Raw genomic sequence first — 21,809 nt, 5'->3', positions numbered from 1 at the left:
GGTGTCAGGTTTGGATTATCTCACCTGCGCAATTTGTGTTTCCTCTGCTTTCCCCCCCCCGCTTCTGTCTGTGCTTCACTTATACTGCAAACTAAACCATACTCTTCAAAGATCTTATTCATGTCCTCCTGCGCTGCCTTTGAGGGCTTAAGAATCAGTCGACATCTTTAACAGAGAAATGCCTGTGGATTTCGGGGTCTAGGGAGCAGGGCCAAAATGCTGAGAAGTGAAGAGGGTAAATATGAGTTATGAGTGACATTTCCCTGCATGAATCCTACAGTCTAAACAGTGGTTACTCAGTCTTGGCAACCGCATTTTTAAGCCAAGATATTTCCTGGTTGGAATTCAATGTGACAGTCAAAATTATTCCTCTGAGTTTTTTCTCTGCGATGTTATCATTGAACATTAAATTCTACATGAAAACACAATTTAGGGTTCGTATCTCTATGTTTTAACCACCTTATTCAACAACTAAACCCTATCTCAGCTTGAACACAACCCGCTAATGAATATATACAAAGCTAGCCTCACACACAAAAAAATCTTTTGGAGTCTAGAGGACAGAAATACTCAGTTTTTTCCTGGAAAATGTGCATTTAGTGTTGTGTTATTTTGCAATCTTGTGCAGAATGTGCCACAGAAAGATCCTCTCCTTCAGAAATCAGGGACAGATAGTTAATATGCATGCAAGCTGAGGAGATAATACATCATTTTACAATTCATTTGGCGAATAAAGACCTTCCCACAGCTGACAAGCCGTGCCACCAGGTATGGTAAAAAAAAAAGAAAGAATCAAAGGTTGTAAATGGATTTGATCTTTAACCAGTTAAACACCTCGGCTAGTCCATTATCATAGCTTGTGATCAATTATTCATGGTGGGAGATGCTCTGGGGTCAGGTGTTACCTTTGTAAACATTGGCTTCCCGTGCTGGGTGACCATGGTGCACTGATCACAGTCCAGGGTGATACAGGAGTTGTGGAACGACTCCTTGGAGTGTTTGAGGATGTAGTGGAGCTCGGTGACCCCCCCCTCGAACACCGTGCTGAAATAACGAGGAATCAACGTCCGGCCGATCGCTGCAGGGAGACAAAAGAAAAGGACAGAGCTGCTAAATACAGCAGGGGACCAAGTGTGAAATTATATGGAGAGAAGATACTGAGCTTAATGGCCAACAGATGGGAGAGAAAAGGGTGACAGCATAAAATACTGCCACTGCTATGGTGCCAATAAGAGACTAGAGGAGTGCTACTGTATATAACTGCAGGCATATACTGCTGCTGCTGTGATTTACTACTGTTTGAACTCCGGCACCGAGACCAAAAAGATTTTTCCAACCTTTGAAGGAATAGTTTGACATTTTGGGAAATATGTTGTTTGCTGTTTGTTTTCTCGCCAAGAGTTGGATGAGCAGATTAATGCCACTCTCATGTCTGTGCAGTGAACATACAGTAGCTTATTATGGAAACTGTTAGCCTGGCTCTGTTAAACTTACATCTAAACTCTTTTCCCACCAATTAATGAGTGTTTACAGTCAAGCTTTATGCTTTTATATAGATTGAAAACAGAATAAATTAAATTAGTTAATAATGGGGCTTCACAGGTGCTGCTAGGTGTTTAGTATTTTTGTTAACCGACAGTAAGATAGTCACATTAGAGTTGTACTGGACCTTTTTTCATTCAGTAAATAGAGTCAAATGTCTCAGATGATAAATGCGATCAAAACACACACAAGCCCTTAAATTAAACAAACTATGATTTAAATACAAACTCATTTAGATGAAGAAAAGGCAGAAAATAACCTGAGAATCGTTTCCGTAGCTGACAGGTTTGCATTTTAATACTTAGACCAACTATAATTACACATTCTACCACCATTATAACTAATATCATAATAGTAATTGTATTTTCTGTTGCATTAAAATTAGTTTTACAAGGCAATGTTTGTTACATAAAGAGCCTAATTTATTGATTAAACACAATTATGAAAGAAAAAAGCAGAAATATGTTTCACTCAAGCCAATAAAAGTTAAAAATTTAAAGCAACCATGATCCTGAATGAAAAGAAGTGATAGTATATGTGCTAAGAAAAGCACAACACCAAAATAAAGTGCTTGACAAGGACAACTGCTTCAGATTCATTAGTCAAGATAAACATTTTATTAGCTGTTAAAAGCTCTGAGTCGAGATGATAGAAATGGATCACATGTGTAAATAGTTGACGGGAAAAATTGTTGTTGTTTCTCCTGTTTGACACAGGGAAGATTAAATCAGCTGTTTATTGGTTTGACTTCAACCTCTATGCTCATTACAGGACTACAGCCTATTTTCTGGATGAAAACGTCTAAAAATTCTTAAAACATACATGTAAAATTGTCCAAATTCAGAATATGGGGCAGGCATTCATTCATATTCTTCTCTGCTCCAGTCACTTCAAAAGCAATAATCCCACACAAATCACACACAGTGTTTTTAGCCGTGCTGTAGTAATCATAAGAAATCTGAATGAACTGCTAAATATATGCTATCGAGCAGCAGCCGTCCTGCTGATTGTTCCCAATTTATGAATCAAAATTCTCAATGCAACAGGCACATTACAGATTTAGAGAAAGTAGTATTGGACCGTCCTAAAACCTATTGATTCACTGAGTGCTGAACACTGGGCTGCCTTCAGGAAAGCTGCTCACAGTCCAAGAAAATACCCAAATCCTTTATTCTCCGACTGAGTCTGATTTTTCCTTGAAACAAGTGTCAAATAAATCTTCCAGTGCAGAGGGGTAGATTCAGCTCTTTCCAACATGTCTGAAGATTAAAGATTTGTTTGAAACAACTGACAGTATCATGAGTTTCAGCCTCTCAATCCACTTCCTCCACGATGTGACACCTCACATAACACTCACTTTTGAATATTCCTCAAATGAGTGAGACAGTGCAGGGAGAAGGAGAGTATTTTCACATATTTTTCAGAATAATATGACCGAGTTTAGTATTAAACTGAATTATTAAGATGGACAACTTCTGCAGTGCAAACTTTCTGGAGAAGCCTAAAGAGACAATGAACAGCCTGCATGATGAAAACCGGAGGAGGAGTCAGGGAGGGAGAAATCGTCTTCAGTGTTTTATAGCCCTCAGGCTTTTGTCTGGTTTCCATCTCCTCTGTGTTAGCTGGCTTCAAGGAGACGAATGGATGATACACAAGGAGAGGCTAACATTTCCCATTACATTATAGATGCACTGTGATGGCACGCAAGATACGGATTCCTGAAAATGTGCATGCATTTTACGGTATGAAATGTTCAAGACTGCCGCCGTTCCTCCTCAGCCCTTCGATTGTGAAAATATTGACAGTATGTTTTGTTGAGAGTCAACTGTTGGTGTTTGGATGAAATAAAAGTAAAATTCCCCACAGGAGCTTCTTCATCAGGGGGTTTGAAACTCTTCATGTGACACAACCATCGTCCCTAAACTTCACCTGTACAGCATCCAGGTTATTTTGTCTGAAAGCTTCTTTATCTCTGCAGCATCAGTGAAAACTACCCCTCTACCCCTCACCCACAACTGAGAACCTGAAATCCTGCTACAGGAGTGCAGGAAGTTCACTTCTTTACATACTGGAGCTGCTTCTCTCATTAGAGATGTATGATACAGCCAGTTCTATTGACTACACTAGGAAAATCTCCAATTTTAAAAGATACCGTCACCATATTCAACAAAATGATTGTGTCTTTTGTTTTGTTTTGAATAAAGCACAACTGCTGTAACGTATTATTTTCTATATGAGCCGATAGATTTTTCTTAATTAATTGATCAATTGTCTGGCCTGTGAAAAATGCTCATTATAATCCCCATAGCCCAATGTGACACTTTCAAACCACAAGGGAATGTAATTTACTTTCATAGAAATGGATTCATAAACCATAAGAAATGTGAAAGCATTTACATTTGAGATGACGAAACACTGAACATATGAACTAATAGTATTGAACAACTATCAAAACCGATCAACTAATCAACTAATTACATCTGCTGTGAAGAGAAGTGTGACATTTTGCAGTGTGTGTGTGCATGGCTTCATATCAGAGCTTGGAAAAAACACTGCGAGTTGAAAGTGAAAAACTGAGTTGTTAATGCAAAGGATTTACTCAGAATATAAAGAAGCAAATTCTTCAATGCACAACTTAATATGTAGATCAGGGTTGGTGCGCATGCAGCACCAACAGAGAACAGCTGCATCAAACTGCTCTCATTTACCTCTTCTGGTAACTGCAGAGCTGAATATTGCAGTTTGTGTTACTTGTTGAGCAGCTGTGCAGACCCAATCTGCTGAACCATCTCCAAAACCGCATCTTAGTGGGACATCCTTCCTTAAAGAGCCTGTTGTTTTTTCCAGCCTTTATTTTTCCAGCTATTGGATTTCTGCGGAAAATACACTCATTTCCAGCACCACCCTACATCACACATACACATACACACACACACACCTGTGATCTGCAGTGTAACCACAGGCATCATCCAAACACCACTGAGCAGTTCCACCTGAGCGATTTGACTTGCTCAAGGGCAGGGCCAGAGGTTACTGGAGGGGAAAGTGCTACTCATTCACTCAAATGCACAGGGGATCTGAACCAGCAACTGTCTGGTCTTTAACTGACATTTTCACTGCTGGCTACAAACTTCTAATGTCCCCTTTTTCTCCTCACTATTGGTATCCCATCTGAGTTTTCTTCTTGTATATCATTGATTTCTTATCACGACATCTTAAGGCTACAATGAAATTATAAGGTGTTTATAAAATACAATACAACAAAGTCCCTTTTACAGTACTTTAAGTGAACGTTCAAAAACACAGCCCTGCCCTAAATGAATAGGTAGGTGGGGACTTCCTGCTTCACGTATACCAGTGAGACAAATCCAGGAGGTCCAGAGTTTGTAGGAATAAAAGCTGCCAAAAACTGCACAATCACTTGTAATACAAAGAGACAGGACTTAATAACACTGCAAAGTTATCATGGACACAACTATCTTATTATTTGTCATAACGATTGCATGGTAACTCCTAAAAAATACAACATTCACGTTATAAACTACTGTACCAGGCATGTGCTGCCAATGCAGCATCCTGCTGGATATTGTCATGTTTCATTCTGGCAAATTTAAGCCAGATTCAACTTATTTGTTGTATGAACCTGTGATTTTTTTCTTCTTCTTTCTTTTCTTTTCCTGCATTTGCATCCCGCTGCATCATCAGAATAGCCCCATTCAAATAAATGATGGGGCTGCGTTGTTTTATGCAAGGCTGGATGTCAGTCTGAGTGCTGCCTAAATCAGTGATTCCCAGCCAGAGGTACTTGTACACATGGGAGCACTTTTGCAGTTACCAGGGGGTACACAGAAAGACTGTGGAGGAGCTTGGCTAATTTGACAAAAAGGATTATGATTTGGGTTTAAAAAAAAAAAAGGGCATCCACACATTTGTGTTCAGGTTGATAAAGGACGACTTACTGTAGACAGGTTAATTTTTGTAAATGTATTATAAGAATAACCAATAAACTACCACTTGGAAGCTGCTTCAGTCCCACCAGCCTGTCTCTGTTGTACTGCTGTATGTGCTGCTGGCAGAGACCACAGTAGCATTTGTAGTGTGGTAATTATTTAACAGTGAGTAAATACTGTTTTTCCTTTGTTTTCTTTCTTTTTAGCATCATTGGTTCAACTGGGAATCAAACCTCTAATCCCGCCAAGTGTTAGTGACCTGGTCTGCCCACTGAGCTACGCCGGACTGTTAAATAAGAGCAAAAACAAAACAACCACAAATCCTGACGTTGGGATTATGAAGGCGAGCATGTTGGGATTTCCTTTAGCCTCTCGTTCCTCGCCTAGTGGAACAAGTCTCTCTGTTCCTCTGCATTTTCCTGCCCGTCAAATCTCCATCATTAGAACAGTGGTGGAAAAAAAAAAAAGAGGGAAAAAAAAAAAAAAATCGGGACAGCCACATTATCCAGCAGCACATGGCCTCTGATTTCTAGCAGAAATAATCCATCTTAGAGTCAACACTCTGTTGGCTAGAATTTATGCTCTTTCTCCCCTTCCCCCAGGGTGGGTGGGTGGTCAGGAGGTGTGTGCGTATGTGTGCATATATGTGTGTGTGTGTGTGTGTGTGTGTGTGTTTTGTGAGTGTGGGTGTGGGTGTGGGTGGGGTGCGGGTGGATGAGGCCTGGGAATAAAACTTCATTTAGAAGTGAAATGTCCCCAAAGACAGCGGCTCGAGAGGCTCTTGAGGTCAGACCTAGATGGGTAGAGTCTGAATCAAGAGAGAAAAAGAAGAAGAAGAGAGGGAGATGAGGATGATGTTGATGGTCGGGTGTGGAGGGGGGAGAAGGGGTGGTGGGGGGAGGGTGTACCCGTGACTGGCATGTTTTTCAAATTCGATAAAGTCAGGCATGACTAAATAACACATAAAATGTTTGGCATCGTGAGCAGTGGCTGAGGGAAGAGAGGGAGGAGGGAGGGTGAGCTGCAGGGTCCGCTTGCTGTGGATGACTGTGTAAATGATGCTCTCTCTTTCTCTCTCTCTCTCTCTCTCTCTATTACTTGCACTGCACTCTCTCTCTCTCTCTCTCTCTCTCTCTCTCCCTCTCCTCCTCTCTGTATCTCCCTCCCTCGCTCGGTCTCCACCACGGTTGAAAAACAAAGTACGTCTAGGAGTGGAGCTGACTGCTAATGCGGAGAAGCTCTGAGGAGACGAGGGGGGGGAGGGGGTAGAGGGAGGGGGGTGTGGGGGGTGGTGGTGGTGGTGGTGGTGAGGGGTAGAGGGACTGGGACAGAAAAAAAATGAGGGATGAAAGAGAGAGAGAGAGAGAGAAAGAAGAAACTAGGAGGGAAGATGAAAAAATAAGCTTGTCAATGAGGGAACGAGGACTCACTGAGGGGGTAATGGGGGCGAGAGACAGCAAGAGAGGGTGAGACGGCAGGGAGGAGAGATAGAGGGAGGAGGGGGAAGAGGAGGGAGGGGGAGGAGGAGGAGGGGGGTACTCAGGTGATACGCAGATCTGCTTCTTGCCCACCTCACCAAGCCATGCAGTTTGGAGTTTTGGTTGCGTCTCCTCAACCAAAACTGTCCTAATAAAACCCAGTGTGCGTAGCCCGGGGTGACAGAGTGATAGATAAGCATGTAATGGTAGCCATGCTAGCAGGTCTTGGATCATTTCAAGCACAGTAGTCTTGTGTTTCTCCCCTTAGATAGTTTCTAGGGGCTGAGGTTCAAATATTTTCCAGCTCCCCCCCCCAAACCCAACCCCTTCACCTTATTTATATTGTAAGCAAACACTTTGGCTCGCTAGCTTTGCGTCAGCAGCGGGGCCTCCATGTCTTGCTCAAGGGCACGTCTAAGGACACTGGTGCTGTTGCTGTTGCACTGATCAGACACAGAGGTGGCATAAATCCAAGAAAAATATACATAATACAATACAATGCAAAGGCCTTCAACAAGCTTAAGTCTATTGATCAGGTCTATAATAATAACCAAGCTTGCGCACTATAGCAGACATGAGGGGGATGAGTTCACCAAGCAAAGTTATAACCATGAAGACAAAAATGTAGGAAAGAAGTAAACAAAAAGGAACTTGTTATGAAAACCAAATAGGATTGTATTTGAATGTATAATGTGTGCCACTGCCCCCCCTTCATCAATCACCCAATATCGAAGCTACGTAAGGCATCTTTGATCATGGATAAAATACAGACCCAGTGCATAAGAGTCGGTCTGTCCATTTAGGTCACACTAGTCACTAACCTGTTAAATATCCACACATTAATTGGTTAGACTGTAGAGAAATTTGCAAACAAATACCAATTATACAGTAAGACCAGAGTCTACAGCTACAATTGGAGAAGTCCACTGATTCAATCTTAGGTTTAGGTTCTCAATTATCAGTTTAAATGGTTTTATCTTTAAAATATTTTTCAAGTTGACTGAACAAAATAAGTCGTGAAGACGTCACAATGAGCTTTCAGATCTAATGGTAAATCAAATTATCAACACAATTACCATCAAGTTCATCTACAGTGAGTGAAGGTCTCAATCTTCATATCGTTAGATTTTGTAAGCAGTCCAAAAACACTTTCAGTTCGACATTAAGTAAATCAGAGAAAAGCATGTGAGAAGCCTGAACTGTTGAGTGTTTGGATAAATTATTAATAGACTCTGATTCATCTTCTGTTGATGAACTAATTGACTGATCGGGTTGCAGAGTTACGTCAAAAAAGAAACAAAACAAGAACTACAGTACAGTCTGGAGTGGGAGAAACTGTTGCCAACACTCAGCCGGTGTGGACACAAAAGCAGCCACATTTAAAAAAAAAATGAAAATGTGGTTGGGGGAAGAAAAAAAAAAAAGGACATGGAAGGCGTTTGAAGTGTGGACAGGGAAAGCTCCACAGTGAGAAAATTATGAACACGATAATTCACTTCGGTGCTATAAAAAGGAGGCTGAGCAGCCCCATGTTGTAGGCCCATGCTGAAAACACTATTATTTATCTGTTAATGGGCAGCCAGATTTCACACTCACCAACAGAGCACAAGCCAAACAAAACTTCACACAATTAACTGCAGAGGGGGAAAAAAACTCACATGGAGCCTATATGAGATGAAAAATATTTCTTGGGAATCTTATTTTTCTTTCCTCCACACCTCTCTCCCTCTCTCTCTCTTTCTCTTTCTCTCGTCTTCTTGTGTTCTCCTTTTTCCTGCACCGTGCTGATTGGCCCGTCTTCAGTCGCAGGGCACTCCAGAGATACAGATTAGCTGGCACTTATTTCGGGCGAACACGACAAGGAGCATATGCCTCTCAAGTAATGTGTACCCAAACATGCAATTTACAAATAATTAACGTGGTATTAATTAGTCACATTAATTCATGCCACTTTGTTGGGATTGTTTCCCCCCGTTGGTCCCCAGGACTCCTGCCAGCAACGTCAGCCAGCGAGACGGCGAGAGTGATTTTCCTGCTCCGACTCGAGAGCGGGGCACCAGAATAAAGAAGGTCTGCTGGCTGGTGAGCATGCGCACGCACACACACACACACACACGCACACAGTTCATACAGGCACACACACACATGTTCAAGCAAAGATTCAAGAGTAATATTCACCCACCAACCCCCAAGATCTATGCGATAATTTTGACAGAAATAAATTAAAAACACAAGATAATCATTGAAATAGTAAGGTGGAGGCTGCTCTATATTCTCATTGATAAAGGGGTAGTTCAACATTTTGGCAAATTCACCTATTGCCATAATCCATATGGGAGTACGTTCAGTAGGCTACTTTTATTATCGGTGCATGTTGTTTTGAGATCTGCAGGGCAGAGACGCAAGCTGCTCACAATGGAGGTGAACAGTACTGGTACCCTGTCCCTCAAAACTCATCAAAAACACAATCCAACAACTCGAAAACGCTCTTGTGGACAAGTTGTGAGCTGCACATTCACCACGCTATGAAATAATCATGTTTAATTATGTAAAATTACGGCACACAAAGCAAATACTCAGAACTACTTGCGCTTTTGAAATCACTCTGCCCAGCAGCCGTGTCTGGGATGTAGTTCCGGCAACGCATTTTCCTCGAAAACAACTCTGTCTTGTAATGTTACATGATTATTTCATAGCGTGGTGAATGTGCAGGTCACAACTTCTCCACGAGAGCATTTTGGAGTTGTTGGATTGTGTACTTCATGAGTACCACACCTGTACCGTTCACCTCCATCGTGTTTGTTGAGCAGCTTGCGTCTCTGCCCCGCGGATCTCAAAACAACATGCACTGACAATTAAAGGTAATGAACCTACTGCTATGACTATACGGATTATGGCAATAGGTCAATTTGCCAAAATGTTGAACTATCCCTTTAAGTAATGCAATCAAGGTTTCTCTGATCCCTAAACAGGCTGATGAGATTTCAGGTTTTTGACCGCCTCTCATACCAAAACCTCTCTCCCTCATCCATTCAGTCTAGCTGCATGGTCATCCAGCACAAGCAGGAGTCTTGGTTATTCCACACTTCTTCAACTGAATAGTTATGGAGGACACTTTGCTCATGGGAACCTTCAGTGCTGCAGAATTTCTAAAATTCTGTTTTCTTTGTTGTCATATGTCATGTTGAGTGTGGACTGCTCAGGGAAAATCATTCAACATAAAGTGTGAAAAAGGTGGAGGGGTCTGAAGAGTTAACATGTAGGCTGCAGTGCATACTGTATGTCTAAGTGATTCTGTGCATGTAAGTTGATATCCATGGTGCACCAGAGAGCAGTGGAGCTATACATGATCTGTACTGTCCACTAGTCACACATACAAATGCACAGTACTATAATGATGCTCTTAGGGAATACAGAGGCAGTAGGGTAAAGAATAGGCACACCCACATGCATCAACCAAAATAAAAACATGTAATACATGTGGACATGTGCCAGGAAATATACGTTAATCAACTACAGCTTCAGCTTCAGCTCTTCCCTCTCTCCTGAGTAAAAACTACATCAATTTTTAAAGATGTGAGCTGTGTTGCTTTTCAATAAGGTTTAATTGTTATTATAATAAAGAGCATCTTATATTACGTCATTATCATTTAATACTATAAAATCAATGCCAAAAGTCAAGGGAGAACCCATAAATAAAGCCTGTACAATCCAGCAGCTCACACGCATTAGCTTGATGTTTAATATCTCAAATACTCAACCAAGTGTGCTTTAAGCCACCAGTTAAAGGTCGGTGTGTTAGACTGGAAAGAGCAAATACTGTACTGTGGTTCTTCACACGGAGCAGCCCCCCAAAAATTTCATGCTGAACCGATCACCAAGTATCAATCCCATTTTTCATGAGGTTGAGAGTAAAAGGTTGGAAATACGGCTGGTTGAGACAGTAATAACTATAACAGAGAGTGTGGCAGGCTGTCACTAAACACCCTCCACCAACGTGGCAGTGAACACAAAGGAGGAGTTCTGCTCTAAAAGTAAGCCATTACCTGGAAGTCATTACTTTAAGTTCATCATTCAATATCTGGAAAATATAGACAATCTACTGTGTAAGGGGTAATCATTTTGTGAGCCACAGATTAAAGCTACTTCTATCCTTTGAAAAGTACCACCATTTGTGTCTAATTTTGTGCTATCAATCATTTTTGCACAAAAAGATATCGTCTTTTTTTTGTGTGTGAATGGCATTATCTCACTTTGGAATTAGACTAGTCAAACCCAGACCACTCAGACTTGTCAGTATTGCTCGTCCGAACCGTCCAGCTAGTTGATGATTAAACCACATACTGGTGGAATACGGCTCGCAGAATGAAGCCAAATTAAAAAGCGGGGGGGTTTGTAATAAATAAATAAATAAATAAATAAAGAGGCGAGAAAGTCGGGAGATACTCAGTGGGCGATTATGCAGCAAATGCAGTTCTCCGCAGTGCAGAAGAGAAAAGGGATGAAAACGAGAAGGGGGGAGCAAGAAGAAATTGTGGATGATCCATGATGTCTGCTCCCTGCAAATATTCATCAGACGGTCCGCTTCCCTTGTTTCAATGGACAGGTGGAGTTCAATGGGTAGAGCATGGCCACTTATGAGGTTAAAGGTTCAATTCCCCGTGCGGCTCAGCGTACAGAGGAGGACGCAAACATTTACCATGTGAGAGATTCAATTTCCTGTGTGGCTTCATGGAAAAATCAAAGTACTAATGTTGCAAAGGGAGGAGCAGTAGTTCTTCTTCATGTTACTCTATTACATATACAGTACTCCCATATAAAATAATATTAATTTGCGTATCAATACTCTATGGGCTACAAACGGCTTTCCAATTGACTTGAATAGGAAATTGTCTATATATCATAACATAGCAAGTTTTGTTTTCTCCCAGATTTCCTCATTTTTTGTGTTTTAATGTGGGGTTTGGTACCATATGCAAGTGATTAACCAGAAAAAAATTACAACAATGCTGTGTTAGAATATGATTAAGGGAGTTTGTACAATAACAACATGACAAGTCGATCATAATACTGGACTGGGACAAACTGAGTGACTGACTCAGAACAAACAACACAACACAACACAAAACAAAAATCACTTCACATTCAGTTGATCACCTCAGGGGGTAAAACGCGAGATAAAAAGGTGATTACAATGAATAATTAAACTTGGTTACAACAAGTGTTCCCCAATGCTACTTTGTCATTTTGCTGTGATGTACTCTATGTACAGTATTATGTTGAAAAATGACATTATGTCACATGCAGTGCACAGACAGGTGCGTAAACACTCTGATGTATTGGTTTGAATCATGAGTTTTTTCCCTAGTGGACTTTCTTGTTTTGTAACACGTGTGCTCTGCATTTTTTTTACATTTGGAGGCATTCACCTCTCTCTCCACAGTGACCCCGGTCCTGAGTGTTTAAAACAACTGAGCAGAGATTTAGCGTCTCTCTTGAGGATAATCTCTGACTTCCTCAGTGACTGAATGTTCTGTGTAAACTCAGGCGCTGGTTGGACATCACCTCATAACCTATACATAGGGGTAAGGCTAAAGCAAACAGATTATGGGACTTGCAAAAAAGGGAGTAGATCAACAGACTCAGATAGGTGATATTGATTTTTTTTTCTCCCAACCTGTGACTTCTGTACAAGCCAGTGCTTGTTTGGACCTATGCACACTGTAATCAATAAGCTAAGCTAAAAATACTATTAAAATCGATTATTAGCCCTTGGTCCGAGCTACTGTTGACGATCGGTGAAGGGAGAGACGCATGGATGAAAACTGAGCTGACGTATTGATCTGTGAGTCTAATCGATGGTTGATGATAGCCTGCGTTGCTTGGCAAACAAATGTCTGTCTTCATCAGCTCATATCTCTATCTAAATACCCATCATGAGCTACCATTACTGGGTCAACTGGGAGGGGTATTACATCATTGGCAAACTAATTAAGTCAACTCGAGTTAACTGTTTATCAAGCCCGTGACAAACAGCGTTGTTACAAAGTGCCTCACGGAGGAAATGAGTAGACATGCATGCAAGAGAAGAAGTGACAACAAGGATAGCTCATCTTTAATACTCTGTCCACTGATAAACAGATGTTAATCACTCTACCTGTTCATACTAGTGTGTTTTTTACTACATGTCCTTACTCCATGTAGAAAGTTAAGATCAAACTAAGGCTTTAGCAAGTTAGGAGGGGGATTTGAAGTTCTCCTGTTAAGGAGTATGGTGTAGCTGCAGAGACTTCACACGTTGCTGATATAACGATGCTCGAGCTCACAAGCAGCTCACCAAAAATCTAACACCATGTCAGGACTACCTTTTCCAAGGCTTCTAGGATTTAGATCCAAGAGCATGCTGATCAGTAGTCCTTGTACTGCCAAGATATTATGAATAATATTCCAGATGAGCCCCAGTTTTGTTTAAAAAGTTCTGTTTCAAAACTTTATTTTATCTGAAAAAAGGGTTTTTCTCCCCCCTTTCTGGGTTTTACAGCAGCAGTCGAGGAACACAATGATTGATCTTGCCCATCATTTGCAGACTGAGCATTGCACATGATGTTTACATCTCCTTACTAAGACGAAGTAAACTGAAAAAAGACTTAGTAAGCACATCCTTCTCAATAACACACACACACACACACACACACACACACACACACACACACACACACACACACACACACACACACACACACACACACACACACACACACACACACACACACACACACACACACACACACACACACACACACACACACACCCAACTAAGAAAACCTTCTGATCACAATGATCAATGAGACAGCGAATGTGTGGCAACAGTAGGTAAACCATCATACTTCTGTACCAAGGAACAGTATCTACCCATAAAGATGCAACTTCAGCACTATTTCTTTTATTAATAAATTAGTGGTTATTTTCAATTCAATGATTTATCATTTGGGAAATGGTAAATAAATGGAGATTGTAATTTCTCAAATCTTAAATAAGTTACTTCATCTGTAGCTAATAGTTGGAAAAATGATTTGCTTATTGTAAAGACTAAAGAAACTGTAAAGCATTCACAAGTAATGAGCTGAAACCAGTGTTTCTCTTCTTTATAAAAGCTAAGTGGCAGAGTAATCAATTAGTCAAAACAACTGCACGTCTACCTGATTATCTACAGTATATCGCTCTGTTCATACTGTTCATCTATGGTTGGATTATTGCTCACCCTTTATGTCAAGTATATCAAATTAAGTGGTTATCTTCCAAAGTTACATGTGTTTTTAAACAAGATTCCTTTTCTGTTTTTTATTTCCTTACACATTTGTGGATGCACATATGGTTCATGTTGGGAAAAAAACCCACAATAAACCTACGCAACAACCACTTTACATACTTAACAGTCGCTTTTACTGAACTTAAGGGGGACTGACTGAGGATCCTTGACGATTTATTCACACTGGAGCCATAGGGACAGTGTGGGGAGGAGAAATATGTACACAAAAACCAAAAAAACCGTCCTCATGGCATGTCTGGAGCCTGTGTGAAAGTATGTTGCTGACAGCATGACAACATGACAACAGACTTTACAGCCAAGATCCAGTCCTAATGCAGCAGAGGAAGGGTTAAAAACACCCAGCATATATTCTAGCAGAACACTTACACATACACATAGTGGAGGCTGTGCATATACGAGTACACACACACATACATAGACTTGCACAAACACACACCAGAATGTGGGAATCACTGCCCAGAACATGAAATATTCATCAGTCATAAAACTTTAATTCAATCTCTCTCTCTCTCTCTCTCTCTTTCTCTCTCTCTGTATTTCCTGTCATTTTGGGGGGCTGCTGTTTTCTATTTAGGCGAGGTAAACACTTCCCCCCACTGCCCCTGCAACGGAAAAAAAAAACAATAATAGATTTCATTAAAACCCCCTTTTTCACAATTGTCCAAAGCGCATGAGCCAAAGCACATCATTAAGACGCTGCGACGTTTCAGCGTTCAAAATTAGTTCAAAATTACATTTCAAAAAGGAAAAGCTGCTGGGTGGCAAAGCAGGGAGCGGTCCTGGTTTAATACTGTGACACTGAGTTTTAGAGGTCCCCTGTTATCAAAGTTATTGTCACTCAAAGCATGGTATCCAAACACAGACAAGGAGAAGCATAATCATACCAATGCCTCGGCAGAGTTTATGAAACAAATAATAATAATAAAAAAATACAGTGGCATGGTGTATTATCGCACAGCAGCCAGCAACGGGTTTGGGTTGAATCTCAAGACCATCATCACTCTAACAACCAACAACCAACGGGTCACAGCTCCACCAACGGCAGGTTTAATAACTACTAACTTATATATGATGGAGAAATTGTTTGCTGAGTCAAAAAATAAACCTTAGTTGCAACCATCTTTTAAATACATCCCACACTTTGAAAGCTAAGCACGAGAGTCAGTGAGACTAAGGGTGTGTTCAGACATGTGGCTCGTTAGGTGTGTCCCGATTTACAAATGCTGCATTTTTCTTTTGGATCATTTGTGTTCCCTAGGTAACAGTCCCAAGTAGGGCTGGGCAATTAACTGAAAATATACTAAAACCAACATTTAGACCCTCTAACCGACGTAATCTTACTCATGTCGGTTATTTCGGTTATTACTTTCCCTGTGCTTTCCGCTTGGAAGTCTGAGTTCACTCAAAGCGAAGCCATGAGCGAAGCCGACTCTGCCGACATGGAGCAGGAGACGAGCACAAACACTGAGCCAACCAATCAACTCGAGCAGCAAGTGGTCCAAACACCATGCACGAACCAACTGTTCTCCCATTGGTCAGAAATCTTATCCGAAAGGAGGAGGAGGAGGTTGCCTGGGAAAAACAAAAAACATGGAGTAGAGGTGTCAACGGGCCTGAAAATTAATGCCCATGCACCAAATCTAAGTCACGTCAGCTGAATATGACCCAAACCCAGCAAGAAAAAAAAAAAAAAGGAAGACAGGATCCCGACCCGACTCAAGTCCTATATATTTTTGGCTTGAACCCAGCCCCAACCAACGCGTCGGATCAGGCTGGTGCGAGTCGAGACCACCTCTTCTTGTGATCTCGGTCTCGCTGTGTTCACATCTGCCCAAATAAATGGATCTTTGGGGTTAAACGCTCCCTGTTTTGGAACGATTGCTCCAAACGAGCCAGGTCTGAATATACCTAGCCTAAAAGTCATGTGAATAGCCAACAGTTTATTTTGATTGATTACATTTTATCTTAAGAAATTGTTTTAAAAAATTCTTTGCCACACCTTCTGGTCAGCAATATGATTTTCTTTTGGTATTTCTTTTATTTTTATTATTCTTATTGAAGCTCCTTTTTTTTTAGGTGGCTCAAGTTAATTATTGAAAGAGTAAACACATTCTTGACATGTGCTTCACGTCAGTGTTGGCTCTTTAAATCTTTAACCATGACCGTGAACTGTCTTTAACCTTGTGAGTGTTTGAACAGGAGCACTCAACGGTCATCAGACTTTGTCCGATCAGAATGACCATTTTGAGACTTGGGATAAATGTTGATGAGAAACCTAATCTTGGCAGTCTTTTAATTATTATTTACCATCACTGGTTGTTTTCGTTTTTTTGGGGGGGGGGGTTTAAGTCAAATTTCTCAGCAGTTCTTCTATTCACATGCAAAGAGCAAGACAACAGAAGCTTTGTATAATTCAGGGATGTAACTGACATACAACAGACTCAGTACCTTTAGACATCCATGTGGTTACTGGACAAACCGTATTTATGAATTCACTGGCTAAAAACCACAGTAAAACTATGTGACTTTTTGCACTGAGAAATGCAATTCAGCTGGAACAAGTTGGAGCAGCCTCTCCTCCCTGGTCTTAGAACGGCTAACAAGCAAAGGGCTGAGTGCACCACTGGGAAAAAAAAAAAAAAAAAAAAAAAAAATCAACAGTAAACAGTCTTCTCTGTGTGTGCACCCAACAACGCTGCAAAATGTCACATACATTATTATGTGGCTTCAGCTCCACAGTCACCACAGCCAAGATGGAGCTAATATGTTTTCCACCACCATGGTGTGTGGTAGTTCGGTTAAGTTTATGGTTAAAAAAACATAAATTCTTATATTATTTTGTTAAAGATAAAAGCATATTTAACTGTAACACTATTATTTTAGAGGTAGAGGGGGAGAAAGACAGAAACAGCAGCCATGAGAAGCAGTTTCACCACCAGCAGCTGATTACTAGTGGTCATTCACAATGGAAGAAGAAAATCAAGGTACTGTAGTACTGTATGTCTTTGTCTCGTTTCCCCCCACATCTGCAGACCAGTTTCACCTGAATGGACCTCTATCATTTTGACTTTCCCAACTGAGATCGGTGGGGGGGGAGGGAGAGGAAGAAGAAGAAGATAAGGACGAAAGTGTAACAAGAGAGAAAGAAAAACTGCAAAGCAGAAAGTCAGACAGAAAGAGAGAGGGAGAGAGAGAGAGAGAGACACATCTCCAGTCACCCTCATCCAACCTCACGCCACGCGTGGATGGCGACTGTTTGGGCAGAGAGGGAAGCCGGAGAGAAAGAGAAATCGGTGGGAGCAGGGGGAAGGGAGGGTTGGTAGTTGCGAGTCGGAAGTGTTGGGGATAGAGGGGTGGGGGGGTGAGGGGGGATGGGGGGTAACGTCCCTCCGAGGCCAGCCCTCATCCCCTCTTCACCTCCATCCATAATTCAATAGCTCACCCCCCCCCCGGCCTCACCGACCCCCAGGGCACAGCTCCGCAGGGAGGACTCGCCACGCAGAGGAGGAAGAGACAAAGACACCCCCCCCCCCCCCCCCCCACACACACACACACAGATACGCACACATACATACGCACACACCACCATAACTATCACCACAACGCAAACAGAAAAAAAAGAAAATGCCAGGACAGAGTCGCATCATTTCCCTCCATGAGTTCAGTCAAACTCCAGTCACACACATTAGAAACACACGCAGACACTTGATGAGGGAATCCTCACAGGGTGAATCACAGCTCACTCAAATAAACACAGATACTCACACACACACACACACACACACACACAGCCCGGCGTTGCGTGTGTGTGTGACTTAGACTCCCGTTGAGCCTGAATTAATGCTAATGAGCATCACTTTGCACCGTTTGGCCTCTGATAATCGAGCTCTGATCTGAGGGAGACAGCAATACCTGCTCGGCTCTCCGCAGCTCACCTTGGGGGAGGGGTTATGGTTGTGTGTTTGGGAGGGTGGGGGCGGGGTCACTGAAAGTCAAGGTGGCAAAAACAGGGGTGGCAGTGGCACACAGGATGAATTTGTGCTTCAGCAGAGTGGCCTGGTGAGTTTTAGTACTGTAGCATTTAGTTGTATAATAATTCTGTGCATCATTGTTTGACACATATCCAAGTGACTATATGGGAGTGGGATGTAAAGCAAAGAGACTAATGTTGCCACGTCTGAACCAAACGTTCAGAAGAAGAACTGGATGTTATTCAAGAGTAGCTGGTGAAGCAATACCCCCCCTACCCTCTCAATAAATAATCTTCAAGCAGAACTGTTTTGAAACCATTTTGAAATGAGTCATTTAACCACCCAGGATGCAATTACGGTCTTACAAATTAAACAGGGCAACATAGGGAATTGGTCACTAATTTCCAAACAACCAATAATTATGTTTCACAGATAACCCGACCCAAACGTTCACATCCCAGACTTAAACCTGATAAAGATCCACTTTAGGGCAACTGAAACACCTGATATCCTGCAAGTATAGATAAAGATCATATCCTCATATATTGAGTTGATGTATTACATGAGACATGAACCTCAGTCACTGATGAAAAGGTGCAGCACATCTGTCCGTCATCACCGCCATCCTCTGAAACTATTCATTAAGCCATAACTTCTCCAACATACAGGTCAGGACACCTGGAAGAAATCCTGACAATGAAGATATATCTAAGAAATGAAAAGAAAAATAGTAGTCATAGTCATTATTAAAGGGATAGTTCAACATTTTGGCAAATTGTCGGTGCAAGCTATTTTTAGAACTGCTTAGAGCTACGCTACGGAGGCTCATGGGATTTCTTGGTTTCCCTCATCAAAGTCATCAAATACACAATCCAACAACTCCTAAAGGCTGTTGTGGACAAGTTGTGACCTGCACATTCACCACGCTATGAGATAATAACAGAACATTACGAGACAGAGTTGTTTTAGAGTTAAATTCCTGCAAAACCACTGATGCGTGTTGCCTTCAGGGGCGGTTTTTCAGCAAGCAGTCTCCTCTAAAACAACTCAGTCTCGTAACGTTCCGTTATTATCTTATAGCGTGGTGAATGTGCAGGTCACAACTTTTCCACGAGAGCGTTTTGGAGTTGTTGGATTGTGTAGTTGATGACTTTGATGAGGGAAACCAAGAAATCCCATTAGCCTCCATAGGGTAGCTCTGAGCAGCTCGCCGCTCTGCTCCGCCGTTCTAAAAATAGCTTGCATCGACAATTAAAGGTAACAAACCTACTGCTATGACTATAGGGATTATGGCAATGGGCCAATTTGCCAAAATGTTGAACTATCCCTTTAAACAAAACTATAAAACTGTTTCTTCAGTTTTCTCTCCACTTTTCAGAGCATTTAAAAATGATTCCAATAAAACAATCTGAGAAGTAAAAATGACTTCATCTACTTGCTATGAGCAGTCAGTAAGTAGACATTACCTCATTTTACAGGGTCACAAGCCAAAAAGGTTGGAAGCCACTGAAGACTGAACCTCACAGCACCTCTTGTATTGGCACTAAACCATTGCCAGTGCAGGTAAGTTGCTCCTTAGTCATGGACTACTACTACATATCCATACTGTAGCTTTTATTGGCCTTGCATTCACCCATTCACACATACAATCCATGCAGTATAAGCCACCAATGTAAGGTGCCGGCCTTCAACAGTTCAGCTCCTTGGTGGATGAAGGACTGAGCTGGGGATCGAACCATCAACCAGCTGCCTTCAGTGAACTCACTGTCCCTACTGAGCCACAGCCACCCAGTTAGTTTCCCCTCACTGCTACGGTATTTATAGTCTAAATATATGGCATGAGGCACTCGTTAAAGACACATATTGCAAAAGAAAAATTGGTAATACAAGCAAAAATGCCCTGTGCCATGTCATCTCAAAGAGGACACACACAAAAGAATGAAGCAACAAGATGAAAAAGTCATTTTTCATATCATCTTGACTGTGAATTTCTCATCTGATTTGGGAAGCTGTTACAGCCATTGTGTGTGTGTCTCTGTGTCTACGAGTTTATGTGTGTGTGTGTGTGTGTGTGTGTGTGTGTGTGTGTGTGTGTGTGTGTGTGTGTGTGTGTGTGTGTGTGTGTGTGTGTGTGTGTGTGTTTGTGTGTGGAAAATATGGGTTACTGAGGGATGAAAAAGAGCCACATAAACATTTAATACCTTAAGTAAAGCGGTGCAGGCCCTTTCATAGACTATGGAGACTGATGGGCCTCTACCACACTGTATTATATATAAATATGGATTTCTCCATGTGTCAATAACTCTGCATTATGAACGTGCACAACTCTGTGTTTCTTAGAAATGTGAGAGGGTTTTGTTCATGTGCCAACACTTTTTTTTTTTTCTACAACTGCTTTGTATTTTCAGGCCAGGTGTATTCTCCCTCTGTGTGTGTGTGTTTGTGCTGATGAATGTACAGTATGTGTGTCCCTCTTTTACGGCCTCGGTTGCATGTTGTGTATCGGCATGAGTTTACTCTCAGTTCCACTGTGTGTATGTACAGTATATGAGTGTGTGCGTGTGTGTGCATATATGCCAGCGTTTTCCAGGTGGAATTGTTCTTCTTCTCTCTAGTGTGTGGATGAAAATTCAATTCATTATTAATAAAACTTCCTCTCTGTCTCTCTCAGAGCCATCTTGTTGACCTTTCTGGGATGTTCTGCTGTTAAAAGCTCATGTTGCACTTCACTCTTCATTTTTTCATGAACTGCGTGTTTGTCATCAAGACTTGTAGCAAACATTCACAAATCCCACTTTGGCAAAAACAAATCGCGGAGGTGTAGAGTAAGAGACCTCATGGGAAGACTTTCCCAACACGCTTTTTAAATGCAATTTCATGTTTATTTCATATATTACAAAATGTAAGGAGACGGTGATTTGGAAACTTAACCCGAGCAGTGATAGTGAACTGCAAAAAGCTCAGATTTAGAGGTTTCTGCAGAGTTTGTTTCACTTTAAAAAGAACCAAAGTTTACATTATCAATTGGAAAACATTCTCAACAAAATTAAGATTATAGTTAATAGGTTAATATTCAATTGATAGATAAAGTTTTGAGATATTGCCAGTGGAGAGAGACAAGAAATGCAGGAAGAGTAGGTGAATCACATGCAGCAAATAATGTACTGTACTTTTCAAACCGTGAATAGGTGCAACTTTTATTCTGTCAATAAAATCCTTGCTCACAACAAAATGTCATACTCACTTGCTTTGCATACACAGAAATAAAAATAAAAAAACAGAAAAGGTGCGAGACCAGCAAAAGACAAAGGATGATTGGGGGGAAAGAAAGAGGTTATGGTAAAGAAAGAAGACACTAATGGTGAAGAGGAGGAGGATGGTAAAAGAGACGATGAAGAAAGAAAATTGGAAGAAGCAGCAAAGGAGGGGGGGATAGCTGAAGGAGAGAGATGAAAGTGTTAAGTGGATGAAGAGCAAGAAGAAAAAGGAGAGAGGACAGGGAAGATGATGAGCGGGAAGCAGCAGAGAAAGAGAAAGA

General features: G+C 41.4%; 1 protein-coding gene across 2 annotated transcripts in view; it reads right to left on the bottom strand.

Annotated features, from left to right (window-relative positions):
* The window catches only part of ldb2a (LIM domain binding 2a), a 95,148-nt gene that overhangs the window by 33,965 nt on the left and 39,374 nt on the right, over positions 1 to 21,809 (bottom strand). For both annotated transcript variants that reach the window (XM_083980508.1, XM_083980509.1), the window contains exon 3: positions 906 to 1,078. In XM_083980508.1, coding sequence (XP_083836634.1) covers positions 906 to 1,078 — 173 coding nt within the window. The remainder of the gene's footprint in view (positions 1 to 905; positions 1,079 to 21,809) is intronic.

This window comes from Trachurus trachurus, assembly GCF_905171665.1.
Source record: "Trachurus trachurus genome assembly, chromosome: 10".
Taxonomy (NCBI): domain Eukaryota; kingdom Metazoa; phylum Chordata; class Actinopteri; order Carangiformes; family Carangidae; genus Trachurus; species Trachurus trachurus.
The sequence above is the reverse complement of the archived record's forward strand: the minus strand, read 5'-3'. Positions and strand labels throughout refer to the sequence as shown.